At 44.4% G+C, this 18,550-nt stretch overlaps 1 protein-coding gene across 3 annotated transcripts in view; it reads left to right on the forward strand.

The window, feature by feature from the left end:
- Smarca2 (SWI/SNF related, matrix associated, actin dependent regulator of chromatin, subfamily a, member 2) overlaps positions 1-18,550 on the forward strand; it is a 167,495-nt gene that overhangs the window by 34,041 nt on the left and 114,904 nt on the right. For all 3 annotated transcript variants that reach the window (XM_051146287.1, XM_051146285.1, XM_051146286.1), the window contains exons 5-9: positions 1,798-2,053; positions 8,838-8,964; positions 11,049-11,222; positions 13,605-13,778; positions 15,694-15,864. In XM_051146287.1, the coding sequence (XP_051002244.1) occupies positions 1,798-2,053; positions 8,838-8,964; positions 11,049-11,222; positions 13,605-13,778; positions 15,694-15,864 (902 nt within the window). The remainder of the gene's footprint in view (positions 1-1,797; positions 2,054-8,837; positions 8,965-11,048; positions 11,223-13,604; positions 13,779-15,693; positions 15,865-18,550) is intronic.

Below are 18,550 nucleotides of genomic sequence, written 5' to 3' on the forward strand. Positions count from 1 at the left end.
TGAAGATATAAGTATTTTGTTAAGGATAACCCATTCAGAAAACAAAAAAAAGAATTTAGTTGGCAAAAGAATCTTCATATGATGGTACATCCTGGACATAAAAATACAGGGCCATACATTTCACCCCAGGACTTCTTTTTAATCAACTCCCAAGAAGACCAGGACTACAAATTAGCTTAAGAAACATTTTAGTCAAGCAGTGTGGGCATAACCTTTAATCCCAGCACTCAGGAGGCAGAGGCAGGTGGATCTCTGTGAGTCTGAGGCCAGCCTGGTCTACAGAGCCTGGTTCCGGGACAGCCAAGGCTACACAGAGAAACCCTGTCTGGGGCAGGGGACCCCCCCAAAATAGGGCTATATTGTTTTGGAAATACAGAGGTATTTGTGTACACACACACACACAACACACACACACACAACACCACACACATACATACACACAGTACTCCAATACTTTCCCACATTCTTCATGTCACAATGTCTGCTTATGGATTCCTTGGGATTGTCACTAAAGTCCTCTAAATGGCATTTGTCAGAAGCTGAAGACATTTTCCATAATGCATGCCTTTGTATGGTTAATTGTTGCACCTCTCTGAAGTTTTAGACAATGATTTCTGTGCTTAATGGCTTCATTATATTTTTTCTTTGGAAGGATATAGGAAATATTTGGAAGAATGCCTGCTTGTGGTTTTAGCATCTGCTAACTAAGATCCTTCATTTTTAAAAAAAAAAAACTTTGTTTTATAAGTCATTTGGTAGCTCCACTAATCATGTTTGATTTTAAGGAAACCGAGACCTGGCCTGGAGGAGAGTTGAGGCAATTTTTAGTTTAGATTTGTATCTAACAGTTATGTGAAATTCTCAAAGCTTAATGCAGAAAAATGGCTGAAACTGAAATCAGCAATACTAAAAGATTTGTGTTCTGGTACAAAGTCTCCTAGAGCCACTACCTCTTGATTCTCCTGCTTCTACCTCTGAATGTTGGAGTTGCAGGTGTGCACCTGTAATTGTGCTGAGTTTCGAGGATTGCATGCCATCATCTGACAATAAGAGAGAGAGAGAAAAAAAGCTTTCTTTAATCTTAATATTTGCTAATTTTGGGGTGGGGGAATGAGTGTATTTTACCCCTAACATTGAATAGTTTTAGAGGTATTTTACTATTGTGTAATTTAAGATTTAATTCCTGGGATTCACTGTAACTAGGCCTGAAATCATCTTTCAGAACCACTAAGGAAAAGCGAGAACCTCTGTTAGTTCCCAGCAGATCAGTAAGCTCTTTTAACCCTGGGTGCTGGATCCCATAGCCTGCACCAGCTGTTGAGACAGAGGCCTGCCTTGCAGGGGTGCAGCAGCAGTCTGCAAAGTGAGCCTTTGGGGCCACAACCATTGCATCTGGTCATTGTAGAACTCTTTTCTGAAGTTTGAATCCACCTGTGATTCTAAAAACAGACAAACAAACAAACAAACAAACAAACAAAACAGAATGTGGCATTAAAAACCAGCTTGTCATTTCCTTGACTTATTACAACTAGGAGTCGTTTCTTTTTTTGATATTTTTGACAATATTCATTAGTGCATGCCATTTTCCTGTGGGGTACGTGCGAGGTTACTTTTTCTCTGTCACTCCTACCCTTTATTCCTTTTCTTTCTTTGTACCCCTCATCAGTCATCTCTCTGGTGTTTGGTACCCTGGTGGCCTTCATCCCTCGGTGGTGGCTAAGGGGTGGAGGAGCTAGGCATGGTCAGCGGGTGTCCTTCCTTCTGTCCTGTCCTGCCTATGTCCCTATTGTCTCACAGGCCAGGAGCTGCTGCTAAGTGGCCAGAGCACCCCGCAGAAGCTGTCAGCACCAGCACCCAGCGGCCGGCCCTCGCCTGCACCCCCAGCTGCTGCTCAGCCCACAGCCACAGCTGTGCCGGGGCCCTCAGTGCAACAGTCCGCCCCAGGGCAGCCATCTCCAGTCCTACAGCTGCAACAGAAGCAAAGCCGGATCAGCCCCATCCAGAAACCACAAGGCCTGGACCCCGTGGAGATCCTGCAGGAACGAGAGTACAGGTATAGCCTGTTATTTAGCCAGGTCATGGCCAGGGCCAGGAGTCACAACTGGGTACCAGGAGGAGTGAAGAGAGGCCAGAGAGGGCTCCTGTTTTGACAGGGATTTCAGAACACTTTTAGAGAAAGGTCACATGCTGTTGGGTGTGACCTTAGGTGTTACTGAGCAGGACAGATAGTGACTTTTTTCTCATTGGTCAGAAACCTTTATCTACCCATTGATTTGATAGATTCTTGGAGTACAGAGATCAAAAGACCAGCCCAGAGTTCCTGAATCTCAGGGCATGTCATCTCACACTGGGATCATCAAATAGATTATCCTCCATTGTCAGTTTGTGTTCCCAGCTCATGGTACCAAAAAGCATACTGTGTAGCTGGGTATAATGTTTTAGTCTAGAGCTTGGCCCAGATTTAGGGATAGCCTTACGTATTTGTCTTCAAATGGGATCCTAAGTTAAACTCCTAATCCAGGCACTTGTCACCTGATTTGACACAGTTGTATCTAAATTAGGGATTGGCAAACCTTCCCTTAAAGGACCAGATGGAAAACATGTCATGTTTTACAGGGACATATGTCTTAGACACAGATATCAGCTCTGTCTTTTTTTTTTTTTTTTGAAAACACCCATAGACCATTGTGTCTTGGCTTTGTTCCAATAAAACTTTATTTAGAAAAGCAACTATGGACATGATTTAGCCCATGGGCATTAGTTAGCAGACCCTTCTGCTGAATGGTTAACAACCATGAAACACCAAGTGCAGCAAGGATTAAGATGAAACAAAACTAAGATTTTTGAGTTATATAACCTGTCTGGAAGCACACTCTCCCAGTAACAACTCTATTGTCTTGGATGGGTTACCTCACTTTTCGGTGGCTTAAATGTTAAAAATACTACAATTTTCTTTTCTTTCTTTTCTTTTCTTTTTTAATAGAACTGAGAAATGTAGGTGATTTGTTCTGGAAGCTTTCAGTAATATTGGTGTCAATTATTTTCCCAGCGTTACTTGAATTAAATGAAAAGTGGATGTTAAACATTACAGAGAATGTTAGCCAGTAAGCAGTGTTTGGGTTCTTGTTAAAAACATTATCTTAATCTTTGTTAAAAAGCATTGTAGCTCATTGTGAAGTAGCTGGTTTGCAGAGTTGTTTTGGAGGCGTCCCAGTGTTGGACGTGGGTCACCTTTTAGAAGGGAAACATGACTTCATTTTCTCACTTCTGTTGCTAGTCCTCATCCGGAGCATTTCTTTTGTCACTCCCAGCTTGTCACATGCTCTTGAGCATCATCAGGGACAGGCAGGGTCTTTAGATAAACGCTGTGTGTCATAAAGTCAATCGTAAGGACGTCTGGGCAGAAAAACTCTTCAGATGTGATATCTTCTTTATGTTGTTGAGTGAAGAAAGTCATAAGTAACTTCTAGGTGGTGGTGGGGGATGGATGGATAAGGAAGAACAGAAGTATGTGTGTTGAAGGTTGGGCTGATGTATTCTGATGCTAATTACTGCTTGCTATCTCTGTGACCCACCTTGCCTATTTGACCAATAAAATGCCACCATACCTGGGCAGGGCAAATGGGATAGACATGACTAAGGTCCCCGGCCCGAGGGGGGAGACAGAGAGAGTCTTGGGAAGAAGAGAGACCAGAGGAGAGGAGAAGAAGGAAGGCAACCATGGGTTAGGTGGAGGAGAAGCATGTGACTGGCATGTATAAAGATTTGACCCAGATGAAGAACATTAGCAAGTATATGGGATTATGGATGGGAGGTAGCTTGATAGAAATGATGAGAAGCAGATGGTGTGAGATTGGGACAGGTATTCCATACCTGCCCCACTATGGGAAGTAGTTTAGGGGATTAATATCTGCCCTGCCCCAAGTTAACTAAGGCTATTTTAAAATATAACAGGTGTCTGTGTCTTGATTGATTGCTAGTGGGCTAGAAAATACTGACGTAGTAATAATTGTATTTTGTTTATTTGTAAAATGTTTATTATTAGGCCATACTGGTAAAATAACTGCACATATGTGGTTGTTCTGAAATTCTAGCTTGTGTTAGCCCTGCCCAGGTGCAAAGATGTCAGAGGCTCTGTTAGCTCACGCAAGCTACCCTCAGAAGACACTCTCTGTAGCTAGACATTTTATGAAACACCTGGGCTTTTCTGCCTTACTCTGCCTCGTGTGCATGAGTGTATGTGTACGTGTATTTGTGCATGGATGTGCACGTGTGTGTGCATGTAAACTGCTTTATGGCCTCCTAAATTTGTTTTGTCAGTGTCGCCAGAATTTTAATTACAGGGCTCTCCTTAGTACCATTTCAGAAGTGTGAGTTTAAATGAATTGTTTTCCAAAGAATGTATTGTTTTCCAAAGTATTAAGTAGTACTATTTAGCCTCTTCAACCTATGAGAAGTTTGTAACCTGTATCATCTTCTTATATTAAATTTTTATTGCATTTATTCACCTATCTATCCATCCATCTATCTATCCATCCATCCATCCATCAATCTATCCATCTATCCATCTTGGCACATCTGGGCTACCTTCACAAGTGTGGATGTCAGATGACAAGCTGTGGAAGTTGGTTTTTTTCTTTTTCTGGATATTAAGCCCAGGGTTGCAAGTTTGGTGGCAAGTGCCTTTACCCTCACCAAGCATTTTACAAAACCTGTTCTTCTATATTAATAAAAATTCTATCTACCAGTACCTTTTAAACGGTGGTACATGGTACTTCCTGCCTATAATCTCAGCGTATTGGAAGGCTGTGGGAGGAGGCGCATGATATCAAGGCCAGCCTAGGTACATAGTAAGACCCTATCTCAAAAAAACAAAACAAGTATAAATAGTATTAATCGTGTGCATTTCAGAATGTGGTCAAGTAGTGATTTGTCATATCATTATTATTTGAGAAATGTGTCTACTTTTGTAAAGCTGAAGCTGAGTCATTGCCAAAAGCCTGGTGGGACCTTTGGCCTGAATATCCCCACGGCCATCTGGAGAAGAATGAAGTTGCGCCGGCAGCATTGCAGGGGCATGCCTTATCTTGTTTAGTCATGGGACAATAGCTGGCTTCTGCCTGTATAAAGACACACTGTCCAACCGCAGAGATTAAGTTTATCATCGAAGGGGTTACATTAAGTCTCTTACAAACTCATAAAAGACAGTTATGAGATTATCTTCTCTCCTGCTCCCTGCCTAGCCACGAGGTTCTGCCTGGCTGCTGCCCCTTCCTTAACCTGCCGGAAGATCTGAATAAGGTCCTAACAGGTCTCCTTTGGGTTTTCACAGGCTCCGGCAAAGCAAAATGGCACGCAGCAGAAATCCCACAACAGATGTCCATGTCTTTGGCTGCGGTGCTTGCCTGCAGAAATTGGAAGGACATTGTTAGGATGTTAGATTGCTTTAAGCCAGTTGGCTGCTCTTCCTGGTTTGCCATAAACACAGAGTTTGACACAGCGACCTTCTTCTTTTTTTTTTTTTTTTTGGCTGAAGCTTAAGAGACTTTCTGCCTGTGGATACACTGGCCTCAGATCTGTACAGCCCTGGGGGTTGAAAATATTTATCTCCCTGTAAGGTTGGGTCCGTTCCTTTTGACTTTTTTTTTTTTTTTTCTTTCTCTTAATGTGTTCTTCTTCCTCTGGTGTCAGTTTTGCATGCTACCCCACTTCTTTGGGCACTAATTCTTGACCCTTATTGTAGTCAACTTCATTTCCTCCCACATTCAATCAGAGAGGACTTTAAGAACTTACACACTGACATGGAAACTAGCTCCATGTAAACAAATATTTGCTTGGAGGATGCATTTTACACTTAAAAGGATTTATTCAAGAAAGGCAATTTTTAATTACGCAATGCCTCTGTTCTCAAAACAGAATTGAGTGTGAAAACAGAGCTTTAGAAGACATTTATGAATAGCTTACGTGTGTGTGTGTGTGTGTGTGTGTGTGTGTGTGTGTGTGTGTTTCATTGTCTTGCCCTTGTCACCATCACAACCCTGGATACTCCTTCTCAAAAATTACCATTAGCTTCTCTGCCAGAAGAGTCACCAAAGTCATACATGTTCCCTTTCTCTCACCCTTGCTCTTTAAAGTGTCACTCAGCTCCTTGAAGGGACAAAATGTACCAGTGTCATTTTCTGTTCAAATAACTCTCCTACAGGAATCATAAAGTTCTCCCCTGGACCTGAACAAATATCTGTTGCCTTTAATGGAACTCTTTTTCCTTGGCAGAACAGTAACCTCTCTTGATTTACTCTTCAGTCTGTATGAAAAACCCGAGTGACCTAATTCTGCTTCAATTTTCTGTGCTCGTGAGGACACTAAATGAATCTCCTGCCGTCAGGCAGGATTACATCTTGCTGTTGTTTTGGGAAGTTTAGAATCCCGACTCTCTTTATCGGACTTCCTGCTGAATCCCATTGATGGGAAGATGAAATTGTCTGGAGAGGAGCATTATTTAAAACGAAGATTTCTATTAAGCACAACAACAACAACAACAACAGAGATAGAGTTTCCTGTTGCCCTTCCCCGCCGCCCCTCCTGCAACTTGGCCACCTACTCAGTGTGCCACATTGAGTGCATATCATTTGCTGTAAAACTCTCCCCCTCTTCCTTTCTTGAGCTCGCACTTTGTACCTCATGTCTCTCTTCCAGAGAGAGAGAGAGAGAGAGAGAGAGAGAGAGAGAGAGAGAGAGAGAGAGAGAGAGAGAGAGAGAGAGAGAGAGATTCTTTTTTGTTGGCACTCTTGAGGTGCACCGAGCCACTTCCCTTTGGTGAAGTGTTCATGACACAGAGAAGAGCACCCTCGCTCCCCGCCCCCCCGCCCCCCCCCACCCCCCGAGCTGCAGTGCCCCAGACATGCACACTCCATTGCTGCAAACCCCACTCCTGGCCTACTCACTCCCCTTTCTGCCCTTCAGCTTCCCACCCACTTCCGGGTGGGTTAGCCTAGCCTTTGGAAGATGGTTGCAGAAGAAGCCACCATTCTTTGAGTTTAGTGCCTGACTCCTTGTGTCACACTGGACCAAAATACACACGGGGAGTTTACGTTCTAGGATATTTAAACAAGAAAAGAATGTGTGGAGTCTAGAACCAAGGAGGTAACAAAATGGAATTGTGGGTGACACCTTTTTTTTTTTTTTTTGGTTTTTCGAGACAGGGTTTCTCTGTGTAGCCTTGGCCATCCTGGACTCACTTTGTAGACCAGGCTGGCCTTGAACTCACAGCGATCCGCCTGCCTCTGCCTCCCGAGTGCTGGGATTAAAGGCGTGCGCCACCACGCCCGGCTGACACCTTCTTTTGTTGCTCCAATACCTGACTCCCTTTAGTGTGGTCTTGATAATGAGACAGTTAAACACATGGTTTTAAAAGTAAAAACTTGTTTTTGTTTTACTTCCCTCCTCCTCCTTTCATATTTTCAATGCTTAGATGTAGCTCCTTTTGCTTATTTGGATGCTTGGGGCTACGTAGATATGGAAAAAAAAAGACAATCGGTAATCATATAATTTAGGTTTTGATTTTGGATTTTTCCATTGCTAGCTCTGTGATGTCAACATGTTTCTTCAGGTCTCTCATTAGTAAGATGGGGCCACTGCAGCACTTCTTTACGTGTGTGTGTGTGTGTGTGTGTGTGTGTGTGTGTGTGTGAATTGCTCCTTAAATGTACTCAATGTAGTGAGTGTTTACTGGGTTAACTCATTACTACTCTTATTAACATTTCTTTCTTTTCAGTTCTTTCTCAAACAGTTTTGTCCCAGGCCTGGGGGAGGGGCTTATTCTAAAACTAGATTTCACTGGTGTGTATTTATAAAAGTAAGGCTTGAAACCAGTTTATATGTGTCAGAGCCATGGCAGCCAGAGACTGAAGAGAGATGTCTTTTATTCTGTAGTCTGCCCTCATTGGGAGGAAGTGCTTGCAATTATATTTTTGATGGCCTCTAAAATGAGAACCCCCAGCATCCTTTTCAGGAAATGCTATTCACTGCTGCCCCTGATTTTTGCAGATGCCCAGTTTGTCTTCTGTTCTCAAACAAGCATGGCACAGAGGAAGTGGTTGTGGTTGGCAGGGCTCTCGGAATGTCTCGAGCTGGCTGACTTCTGTGGCCCGAGCTCCTAAAACTGCACTTGCCACTCCGCTGTAGCTACTGAAGTCACTGTTGTCTCAGCTCGGAAGGCAGGATTGTGGCCTGGGCTTTGCACTCCAGCAGGCAGGCTGGGAGTTGGGCAGCTAGCCAGACTGCCTCTGTGTTCTCTCTGTGTGGAGAGCCACCAGGGACTTCTTATCCTCCCACCCACCCAGCAGCCCCCCACCCCACCCCCTCGGTGTAGCATCAAGTTCCTTTCCAGGTTTTAGAGAGAAGCTACACAGAGGTTCAAGGGGGTTGGGCAGTATGAAGCATCTCGCTTCAGGAGTTCAAAGGTCGCTTTTTCTCAGTTAACATTACAAGATCCTGTTGGGGCTCCATGAGTTAGCTGGGCAGTTAGAGGCATCTGTTGTCTTGAAATGCACATGAGAACTGACATTCACAGATTAATCTTCTTACGTCCATACGTGCCGTGTGGTATGTGCACCTCCCTCCCCTGGTAAATAAATACATGTAAACTTTTTCCATTTTTTAAAAAAGGAAAACCTAGTTGGATGTCAGCGATTGACTGTGAGCATGTGGAGCGTGTTGTGCCATGAACCTAAACCTCCAGCTTTGTTGATCACAGAAGACTAAATCGCAATGTGGATTTCTGCCTGTCCATCCCGTCCCCCAACCCCGCCCCCCCCCCCTTTCCCATTTCCTTCTAGGCTCCAGGCTCGCATAGCTCATAGGATACAAGAACTGGAAAGTCTCCCTGGCTCCTTGCCACCAGATTTACGAACCAAAGCCACCGTGGAACTGAAAGCACTTCGGTTACTCAATTTTCAGCGTCAGGTAATACCTTTTCCCCAGTGAGTCCATGGTGTAGGAAATCAATGTAATTGTTCTTAAAGTGTGATCTGTGAGCTTCCTTGTGTCTATTCGATATTGCTATAAAGCTAGGAACTTGGGGGAATAGCGTGTCTTTAGACTGACAGCTTGTAGCTGAAAGTAATGAATATGAACTACTTATTATTCTTTCCCCCTTCTGTACATCAGAAATGTTTTTTTCCTCCTGTACCGTACTGTACAAAATCAGTTATTTCATTTTTTTGTACTGTGGATGAAAACCAGGACACTAGATCGTGGAGAGCTGTGTCTTGCCCTCTTGGCTCGAAGGAAAACCACAGAGGCAGTAGACTGTGTTCTTGGTAAATCCAAAGGTACAAAGCTAGCCGTCACTCCAGAAACAGAAATCGTGGTAGTCTCTCTCCTAACCACTAGCCCAAGCTTGTAGAAACACAGACACAATCATACACACACACACACACACACACACACACACACACACACACACACATCTTGAACCTTAATTTTTCATCCAGACTTAACTTTGGGGGCATCAGACTCACACATTGACTAATGAGGAGTTACTGCCTCCTAGAACTCGCTGTTGAGATCTGGCATAATGATCTGTTTTCTGATTTCTAAATCAATATGTGTGTAGCAGAATGTAGCAGAGCCTATTTTCCCTGGGCTGAGTTTTGTCAGTCTCCACCCACAGATCACCTGTCTAAGCTGAAGGACACAAGGAGCCCCTCTTTTGTCAGACGGGTTGTGCTTAAGTGTGGGACACGCGGAATGCCTTGTTAATGAGTAAGCGCCGTCTGGAAGCGTTGGGTTCTGTCTGTTGGAGGATCTGACCAAAATCACAAGGTCACCTCCCACCCTGGCCTCCGGCTCTGAACTGGAGTTCACATTTGACTTCTTGGGTGTCATATGAGGGAAGGGCACCTGGCATCAGGGTGCGGCTTGCCTAGGGCTTTGAGAGAGCAGATTTCAGGTTAAGTTTAAAACAAAGAAGGAAAATTCTCCAGGTTCCATTGCATCTTAATGAGAGGAAACTTTATCGTAGGAATGAATAAAGTGTTTAGCGCAGGTTGGTGAAATGAATACTAGTGACGTGTGCCCCTGGTTTTTGTTTGACATTACTGAAAAATCTGTCATCTACAAATGTGATGGTTGCCAGTTTCAGGCTCAACTGAATGACTATTGTAATGTGGACCCTCCAGTTCCCATGGCCGACTACCCTATAACGTGTGACATGGTTGCACCGATGTGTATGATGAAAATCTAAAACAAGTCCATGGCACAGTGTAAAACTTAAATGCTAAAGAATGTCATCGTCGGATAGGAAGGGAACTCAGTCTGGTATTTTTATTGTTTATTTGAAGTTGTAAATTTGCATTGATGGAGTCACTGTTGTTGCTTGGAACACGGATGGACAGTAAATCTCTAGTTCTTTTTGTAGGCAGCAAAAGTGATCATATGACAGTTAAAAAAATTAAGAGGCTTCTTGACTAAGTAACATCATTACTCTAATTAAGTGGAGCGAATAACTTTATTTCAAATCTAGCATAGCATCTTTTTTTTTTTTTTTTACTGTTACAGTACTATAATTCTTTCTTTTCTATAATTGTTTTTGATATAAATTATGTGGAAGAAGATTTATTCTGTCCTTAAAATGACCGTGTAAATTTTCTTTTTCGTTTTTTTCTAAGATTTACTTATTTATTATGTACACAGTGTTCTTCCTGCACATAACACATGCAGGCGAGAAGAGGGCACCAGCTCTCATTATAGATGGTTATGAGTCATCATGTGGTTGCTGAGAATTGAACTCAGGACCTTTGCAAGAGCAGCCAGTGCTCTTAAACCTCTGAGCCATCTCTCCAGCCCCAGTTCTTGCTTTTAGTAATGGACCAAGTGAAATTGGATTGAGAAACTTGCATCAAGTCCCTTTTCTGTTGTTCCATTGAATTGAAACTCGAGGAGGTCAGGGCTCAGGACCTGGCGTCTGCTTGGCAGGAGGGGAGACAAGGGGGAGGGCGCTGGGGGGGACAGGGGGACTTCTCTAACCATTGCTCTCCCCCTGATAGCTGAGACAGGAGGTGGTGGCCTGCATGCGAAGGGATACCACCCTGGAGACAGCCCTCAACTCCAAAGCCTACAAGAGGAGCAAGCGTCAGACCCTGCGAGAGGCCCGCATGACAGAGAAACTGGAGAAACAGCAGAAGATAGAACAGGAGAGGAAACGCCGGCAGAAGCACCAGGTCCCTAATTAGACCTTTGCATAACCCTTTCGGTCAGAGGTGGCACATGGGGTCAGTCAGTGCTCAGAGTCAGGGTGTTTGCAACGTTGGTGTCGGGGGTGGGTCATAGAACAGAAAAGCAACCTTGGAGTTTATATACTACAGGTGGCATCATTTGAGAGTGCCCTGCTTTGCTTTTAGTTGCTGCGATAAAACACTGATGAAACAACCTGAGGAGGAAAGGGCTTATTTGACTTGCAGGTTGCAGTCCATCGCATCGTTAGCGGAAGCCAAGGTAGGAAGGAACTCAAGGCAGGACCAGAAGCCGAGGCCACAGAGGAACCTTACCCGCTTGCTGTCTCTCTGCAGAACTTGCTCATTTACTTTCTTACACCAGGCCAGCCTGCCCAGCATGGAGCCACCCACAGTGGGCTGGGCCCAGCGTGGAACCACCCACTGTGGGCTGGGCCCAGCGTGGAACCACCCACTGTGGGCTGGGCCCAGCGAGGAACCACCCACAGTGGGCTGGGCCCACCCAGCAATCAAGAAAATGCCCCACAAACATGCTCACAGGCCAATCTGAGGGAGGCAGGTCCTTAACTGACATACCTTCTTACCAGGTGACTCAAGTTAGTGTCAAGACTCATTAGGTCAAGACAGACACTCGGTGACCTGCCCAAGGCCTGTAGCAAGATAAAGCTAAAGATCCAGCTTTCTTGAAATCCAGTCAGTTGTGGTCAGTTGAGGTTGCTCTAACAGAATACCAGATTGGGGAGTTTATCAACAATAGGAGTTTGTTTTTTCAGACATCTGGAAGCTGGAAGGCCAAGTCTGCATGCTGGCATGGCCACCTTGGGGTGACGCCTTCTTCCAGGCTTCAGATGGCCAACGTCTCGTGTTATTACAGGGCAGGAACAGAAAGAAGAAGGCTTTCTGGGTTCTCTTTCTAGAGACTGCCATCCTATCGGAGAGGGCCGTGCTTCTTGATCGCATTGTGTTGGGGGCATCAGCTTATGAACCGGGGCAGCAGTTCTCAAGCTGTGGGTTGAGACCCATGGAGGAGTCTAATGATCCTTTCGCAGGGGTCACCTAAAGACCATCAGAAAACCTAGATATTTACATTATGCTTCATAACAACAGCGAGATTACAGAAATAAAGTAGCAACAAAAGTAACTTTAAGGTTGTGGGGCACCACAACATGAGGAAACTGTCTTAAAGGGTCACAGCATTAGAAAGGTTGGGGACCACTGAATTGGGGTCATTTTTAGCCCATAACAGATGTCATACTCAGACCTATGGAAGTCTGATGACTAAAGTGGCTATGAGTGAGTTTCCTAGAGCAAAATCTGGGGAAAGATAATTCGGAAAAGGAGAGAAGGGTAGAAAGTGATTTTGGCGGTCTGCCTGTGTGTGTGTGTGTGTGTGTGTGTGTGTGTGTGTGTGTGTGTGTGTGTATCTGTGCTCCAGGCACTTGCCTGATGCCCTCCGAGGCCAGAGAAGGCTGCAAATTCCCCTGGAGCTGGAGTTCCAGGTGGGTTGAGCAGCCATGTGGGCACTAGGACTCTAACCTGGACCTTCTGTAAGATGAAGTGCACTTAACTGCTGAGCTGCCTCTCCAGCCCCCAGCAGGTAGCTGTTTTTCTGTGCTATTCTGTACTCTTTGAAGGGGCCAGTCGGAGGATTTACAGGGCCCGATATTCAAAAGCATTCCTTTCTCGGGCACTGGAAACATTTGGTGTAGGATGTGATTTTTGACTCATGATTGTTTTATTGTGCTTAATTTGGTGCCTAACTTAGTTTCCTTTTGAAAAGAAATTACGGATTTTAGTGTAAGTAGGGTTTGCATTTCCCCTTCTTGTGAAAAGTGAATTTGGATTACATATGGCAATTTCAGCTTTGTATAAACTTATTTTGCATCACACTTTCTAAATTTAAGCTGGAGCAGAAGAAATATGGTTTTCACTGGAAATGCCCAGAACCCTCATGTTTATTTCAGGGTGATAGAACAATGTGTTGTAAATTTTGTCATTGACATTTTTATAGGTCAGCCTTTGTCCTTGCTCTTTCCGGCTCAGATCTCCACACCCTCTCGATGAAGGCAGTATCTCTTTCCTAAGCGTACAACTTGAGGTTGAAGGAAGTTGTTCTTCCCACTAGCCTGTAGCCCAATCTGTCTTTGCTTGTCCCATTTTTGGGTTTCCACACCCTGGAGTTGAAGGCAGCCACTCTTTCGTAAGCTTACAGTCACAGTAGCCCATAGCCCGTAACCAGTACTGCTGAGGCTCCTGGGGGAGGGGCCCACCATCAACAGATTGTGGTCTTTGAATGATGCCTGTATGCTGCTTCATCTTCCCTGGGAAGTGGACGAAAGCATCCCTTTCTCCTTCTTGCAACTCCTTTAGGAATACCTGAACAGTATTTTGCAACATGCAAAAGATTTTAAGGAATATCACCGGTCTGTGGCTGGGAAGATCCAGAAGCTGTCCAAAGCAGTGGCGACGTGGCATGCCAACACCGAAAGGGAGCAGAAGAAGGAGACGGAGCGGATTGAGAAGGAGAGGATGCGGAGGCTGATGGTAAGGGGTCGCCGCTGTGGGACTGGGAAGACACTCTGCTAGTGTCTTTCTGAATGTGACACGAGGCATCCAGAAGAAAGCTGCCGTCACATACATACACACATGCATATATATGTGTGTACACGCGTACATATACATTCACAGGTGTGTGTGAAGAGGGAGGAATGAGAACGTCCTGTCTTTTCTACATGGTGTATCTAAGGATTCAGGGCTACACTTAAACAGAGTCGTTGTGTGCCCTGGCCTAGCATCACCCTCCACTTGCATGGCCTCTCAGAGGACGGCAAGTGCTGGGTTTTGCAGAAGTGTGATGACTCCATCTGAAAGACTGGCAAATACCGTCCTTCAAACATAAGATGTTTTGAGATGACTGACTAAGTCTTTTTTTTTTTTTTGAAGGAATAGATCACAAGGTTGTATCTTTGAATTCCAAGATTTATATTCATTCTCGCTCCTTCTCCCACTTGGCACTCATAATTTTACTAATCACGTAATTTTACTAAGGTATTCTCGAGCTTAAAGTCCGACTTTTGAGTTGATCTGAAAGTTTAATCATGGCAGCCCTGTTGTCCCAGAGGCTGTTTTGCATCATTGCTTTTGCACAGTTAGTTTTTACTGGCTCTACACACACAGAGCAAGCAGGTTTCTATCACTGGCCTGAGTGTTGGGTTTTATTGACCATTTGCTTCTGGAACTGGACAAAGCACACCATGAAATTTAGGAAAGCAACTAATCTGTAAAGGTGATAAGTGACCCAAAGCTCTGTGTGGGACGGAATTCCTGAGTGGGTGAGAATAAACCTCACCCATAAGTACAGTTCTAGAAATCCTAATGACATTGTCCTCACTGGGATGCCAGTTTTATTTCATTAATTTGGGGGTTGCAGACAGTAAGGACCATTGGAGGTATTCCAGAATCTCACCATTTTCCATCCTTTCCCCCGTTTCTGGGGTGGAGAGTACTGTCAAGAGTCTTTGCCTAGTGAGGGATACTATTGTGTTAGTAAACGGAGCAGTCAACAGGCAAATTTGTCTGATTCAACTGAAGGAAAAACTGTATTAGAGCTCCGGCAACAGATTGGTTTGACACTAATGATTAGGCATTTGCAAATCATTAATTTTTGCAATTAAATGATGGAAATACAGATAATAGAGGAACTGAAGTTTTCCATCACTCTTTCTTCAAGTGAGATCAACCATAGCCAAAAGCAATTAGAGTTATAATAGCATTTGAGTCCATGCTCATTCTCGGGGCAGACAGCAGCCACGCTGAGTGACGAAGCTGTTGTCGCTCTGGCACGTGCTGGAGTGACGCCCGACAGCTCAGTACCTGCTCTCTTCTGGGATAGAACTGGCTCTTGGAAAGTGTATAGTTCCCTCCTTTTATTCAGGCATCATAGGAAAATATTTCAGGATGTTCCTTGAATGGGAACTTCTCTCTAAATGGCTCAGAAGACATTAAGAGTTTTCTCCCATTGGATCTCATGATTCTGCTTAATGGGAGGTAAGGGTGGAAATTATGAGGCTTGCGTTATTACCGAGTGGCACCATGTTTCAGGGACTCAATGACTTATCTCTAGTCACGTAGGCTTGTGACTTCGTGCGTTGGGTTTTGCATGAATTTTGAATAGTTCAAGAAGCACAGAAGGTAGAAGAGCCGACTCAGGTGCTTGGTCATATCACACACACAGCGAGACTCCGTGCAGTAATTTTGCTGCAAACTTTAGCGTCATGCTTCCAAGGCATACTGCATGTGGCTCTGTATTTGCCAAATTGCAGACCCCACTGGCAGCTTGTGCAGCCTCACTCATCCTGCCGGCCCCAGGCACCATCAGATTCGGGCTGTGGCCAGCAGAAAGGAATGTGAGCATCCATGCGTCATCCTCACGCCGTCATCCTTCCTTCTTCCTGAACAGGCTGAAGATGAAGAGGGCTACAGGAAACTCATCGACCAGAAGAAAGACAGGCGCCTCGCCTACCTTTTGCAGCAGACTGATGAGTATGTGGCCAATCTGACGAACCTGGTTTGGGAGCACAAGCAGGCCCAAGCAGCCAAAGAGAAGAAGAAGAGGAGGAGGAGGAAGAAGGTGAGCTCCTTAGGCTGGCTGGCAGGTTTTGTCTGTGATGTCTCTCCAAGGACTGGGTTTAGATGAATGTCGCTCTCTGATAAGCTCATCTAACTAATGTGAGCTTTAGATTACTGACATGTAGTCGTCGCATATGTCAGTACGGTGTAAAAGTATTAGAGACAAGGCTATATAAATATCATTGTAATGGGGGAGCGTGTAGTCCGTCCTCCTGTTGTTTAATACAGTGTAATATTTCAAATCAAGTGCGCACAGTCACTAGGAGAGAAAAGAATATAAGTACAAATGAGCATTTGTATAGGTTTAATGCCAGTGTGGCTGGGACTACTGAGTTAAGAAAATAGAGTAAAAAGAAGAAAATGCAGGCTCGAGCCAGAGGGGAGACAGGTGGGAAATCTCTGGGATGCTCTGGACATACATTTCAGTCTGTTTGGACAGATGAAAAGATGGAAATTTTTATTCAGTTCTCCAGTTCTTGTGTGGCAGTAAGGTAAGTATACTGATACAAGTTTTATAGCCACAGAGAAAAAGCAATCTTGTGTCAGATGTAGCCTAATTATCATAAGGAGTGAAGGACACCCCTTAGTATCTCTGCTCTGCAGATATTGTGTCTCAGTTCAGTAAATCGCTGAGTGTGGAGCAGACAATGTGGATCTTCTTGGATATTGGAGTGTCCAGTCAGCATCCCACAGATACAGGGCTCAGCATCCCTAACAGAAAAACATATTCTCTTTATTGAGAATATGCAGATGCTTTCCTGGCACTGTGTTCCAAACAGTCCAACAACATGGCAGTTAGGTGGCAGGGATGTCATAAGTAATCAGAGATGATTAAAGTATGCAGGAGGATGCGGGGAGGTGACATGGGAACACTGTGACCTTTGCCCAGGAAACCTGTGCATCTTCAGATTTTGGTCTCCACAGACTCTGGTCTCCTGGAGCCATTGCCCGGTGAGGACTGAGGTGCAGACAGCTGCATTTTGTTTTCATAATAACTTCTGATTAGGCCAGGTATGAACATCAACAGAAAATGTTCATTAGGACTGTGAAAATGGAGCAGTGGTGGCATTTAATCATTTACTCTCTACACTGAATAATTGAACAGAATGTTTTTCAAAAAAATAAAAATAAATAATTTCATGGCTCCTGAATTCTCATACCTGTTCTATAATTAAAGGAGGAGGACTGAATGATTGAGAAGGCGCCATCTCGTACCTGATTTTCTTCATATATGAAAGCACACCGTATTGTGCAGATGGGGGAAGGATGAGCTGGCGCTTGGATTTAGACATTTTTATTGTTGAGGAGGACCTCATTTTCTTGTCAGTGTATCATTGCAGACTTTGCAGAACTCTAGCTCCCAACTTGTGTTTTTTTTTTTTTTTTTTTGAAAGGTAACTTTCAGAGCCAGTAATAGAGCACAAAGCCAAGCAGACACGATGCTGGGATATTTGGCTAGCAGACCCTGGTTTTTCCTGGTCTGCGGATGTGTTCTGTAGAGGTTGTCATTGCTAGTGTTTTCAGCATTAAAGTTCTCTCTATTTCCTTGTGATTAAAAGCTAATGGCCCACATTTGAGCTTCTAGTTTATAATTAATAGATTCCTGCTGTGGAATTAGATAGTCACATCACTACAGGCAAAGGAAGAAATGATTGAGTGTTGACAGTTATGCCTGTATTTTCGCATTGTTCTGTGCAGAGCAGGGATCCGTTGCGATTTCTCTCCAGGTTCTGCTTATTCTGTCAGATCTGTAGATGGGTAGGTGATCTCCGTGCACATAGACCATCGTTCTGTTGTATGTTTCCATCTACCAGCACTTAGATAGGAGCCCAGGGAGTGTGCTGGAGAAGAAGGAAAGGACACAGACATTAATTAATTATATACCCAGAGTAGTAACTTTTAACTGTGATGAATGACAAGAAAAACCGGAAGTCAATGTGCAGGTGAGCACTGGTTACCTGGCAAAGAAATAAGAGAGCAGAGCAGCAGCTGTCCCCTGAGGGCTCTGACCATCTCCTCATGATTGTCCTACTTGATCAACATGAGGAATCTATTTCCAGCCACCTACCTGTTTGCTCTCAGCACCTGAACATCTCCTGCCTTTAGCAAGACTAAGGAAGGAGGCAGGGCCCTTTTTCCTTCCTAGACTGTCACTCTAGGAAAAGTGGAAGGGGAGGGGGAAGGAAGAGATAAGGGGGAAAGAAAGGGAAGGGAGGAAGAGAAGGGGAAGGACAGAAAGAAACAGACTCTTCCTAGTCCTTCTTGGGCTCAGTTCCTTTCACTGGGCTTTAAGACCACTCAGAGTAGAGTAGCCAGTTCCGGATGTTTCTTTTTTTTGGACTACAAGGGAAGGGTCTGCTCTCAAAAGCCGATTATTTGACCCTTGGTGCTACCTGTAGTTCCAAGCCCTTCATCAGAGTGAAAGCTTGAGAGTTGCCTCTTCCAGCTTCTCTGCTGTGGGGGATGGGGGAGAGAACATCAGTACTTGATGCTGTAGACTGTGCCCCCACAGCATCTCCCCACTGTAAGCTGCAGACTGTGCCCCACCCCCGTGCTTTCCCACAGCTCTAGATAAGATGCTGCCCCTGCCTACAGTCCTGAGAATGAAACAAAGCATCAATGCACTTCTTATTTTGAGAAAACATGCATTACTCGGTGAGATAATAGCCCTGAGCTGGTTGCAGTAA

This window comes from Acomys russatus, chromosome 5 (assembly GCF_903995435.1).
Source record: "Acomys russatus chromosome 5, mAcoRus1.1, whole genome shotgun sequence".
Taxonomy (NCBI): Eukaryota; Metazoa; Chordata; class Mammalia; order Rodentia; family Muridae; genus Acomys; species Acomys russatus.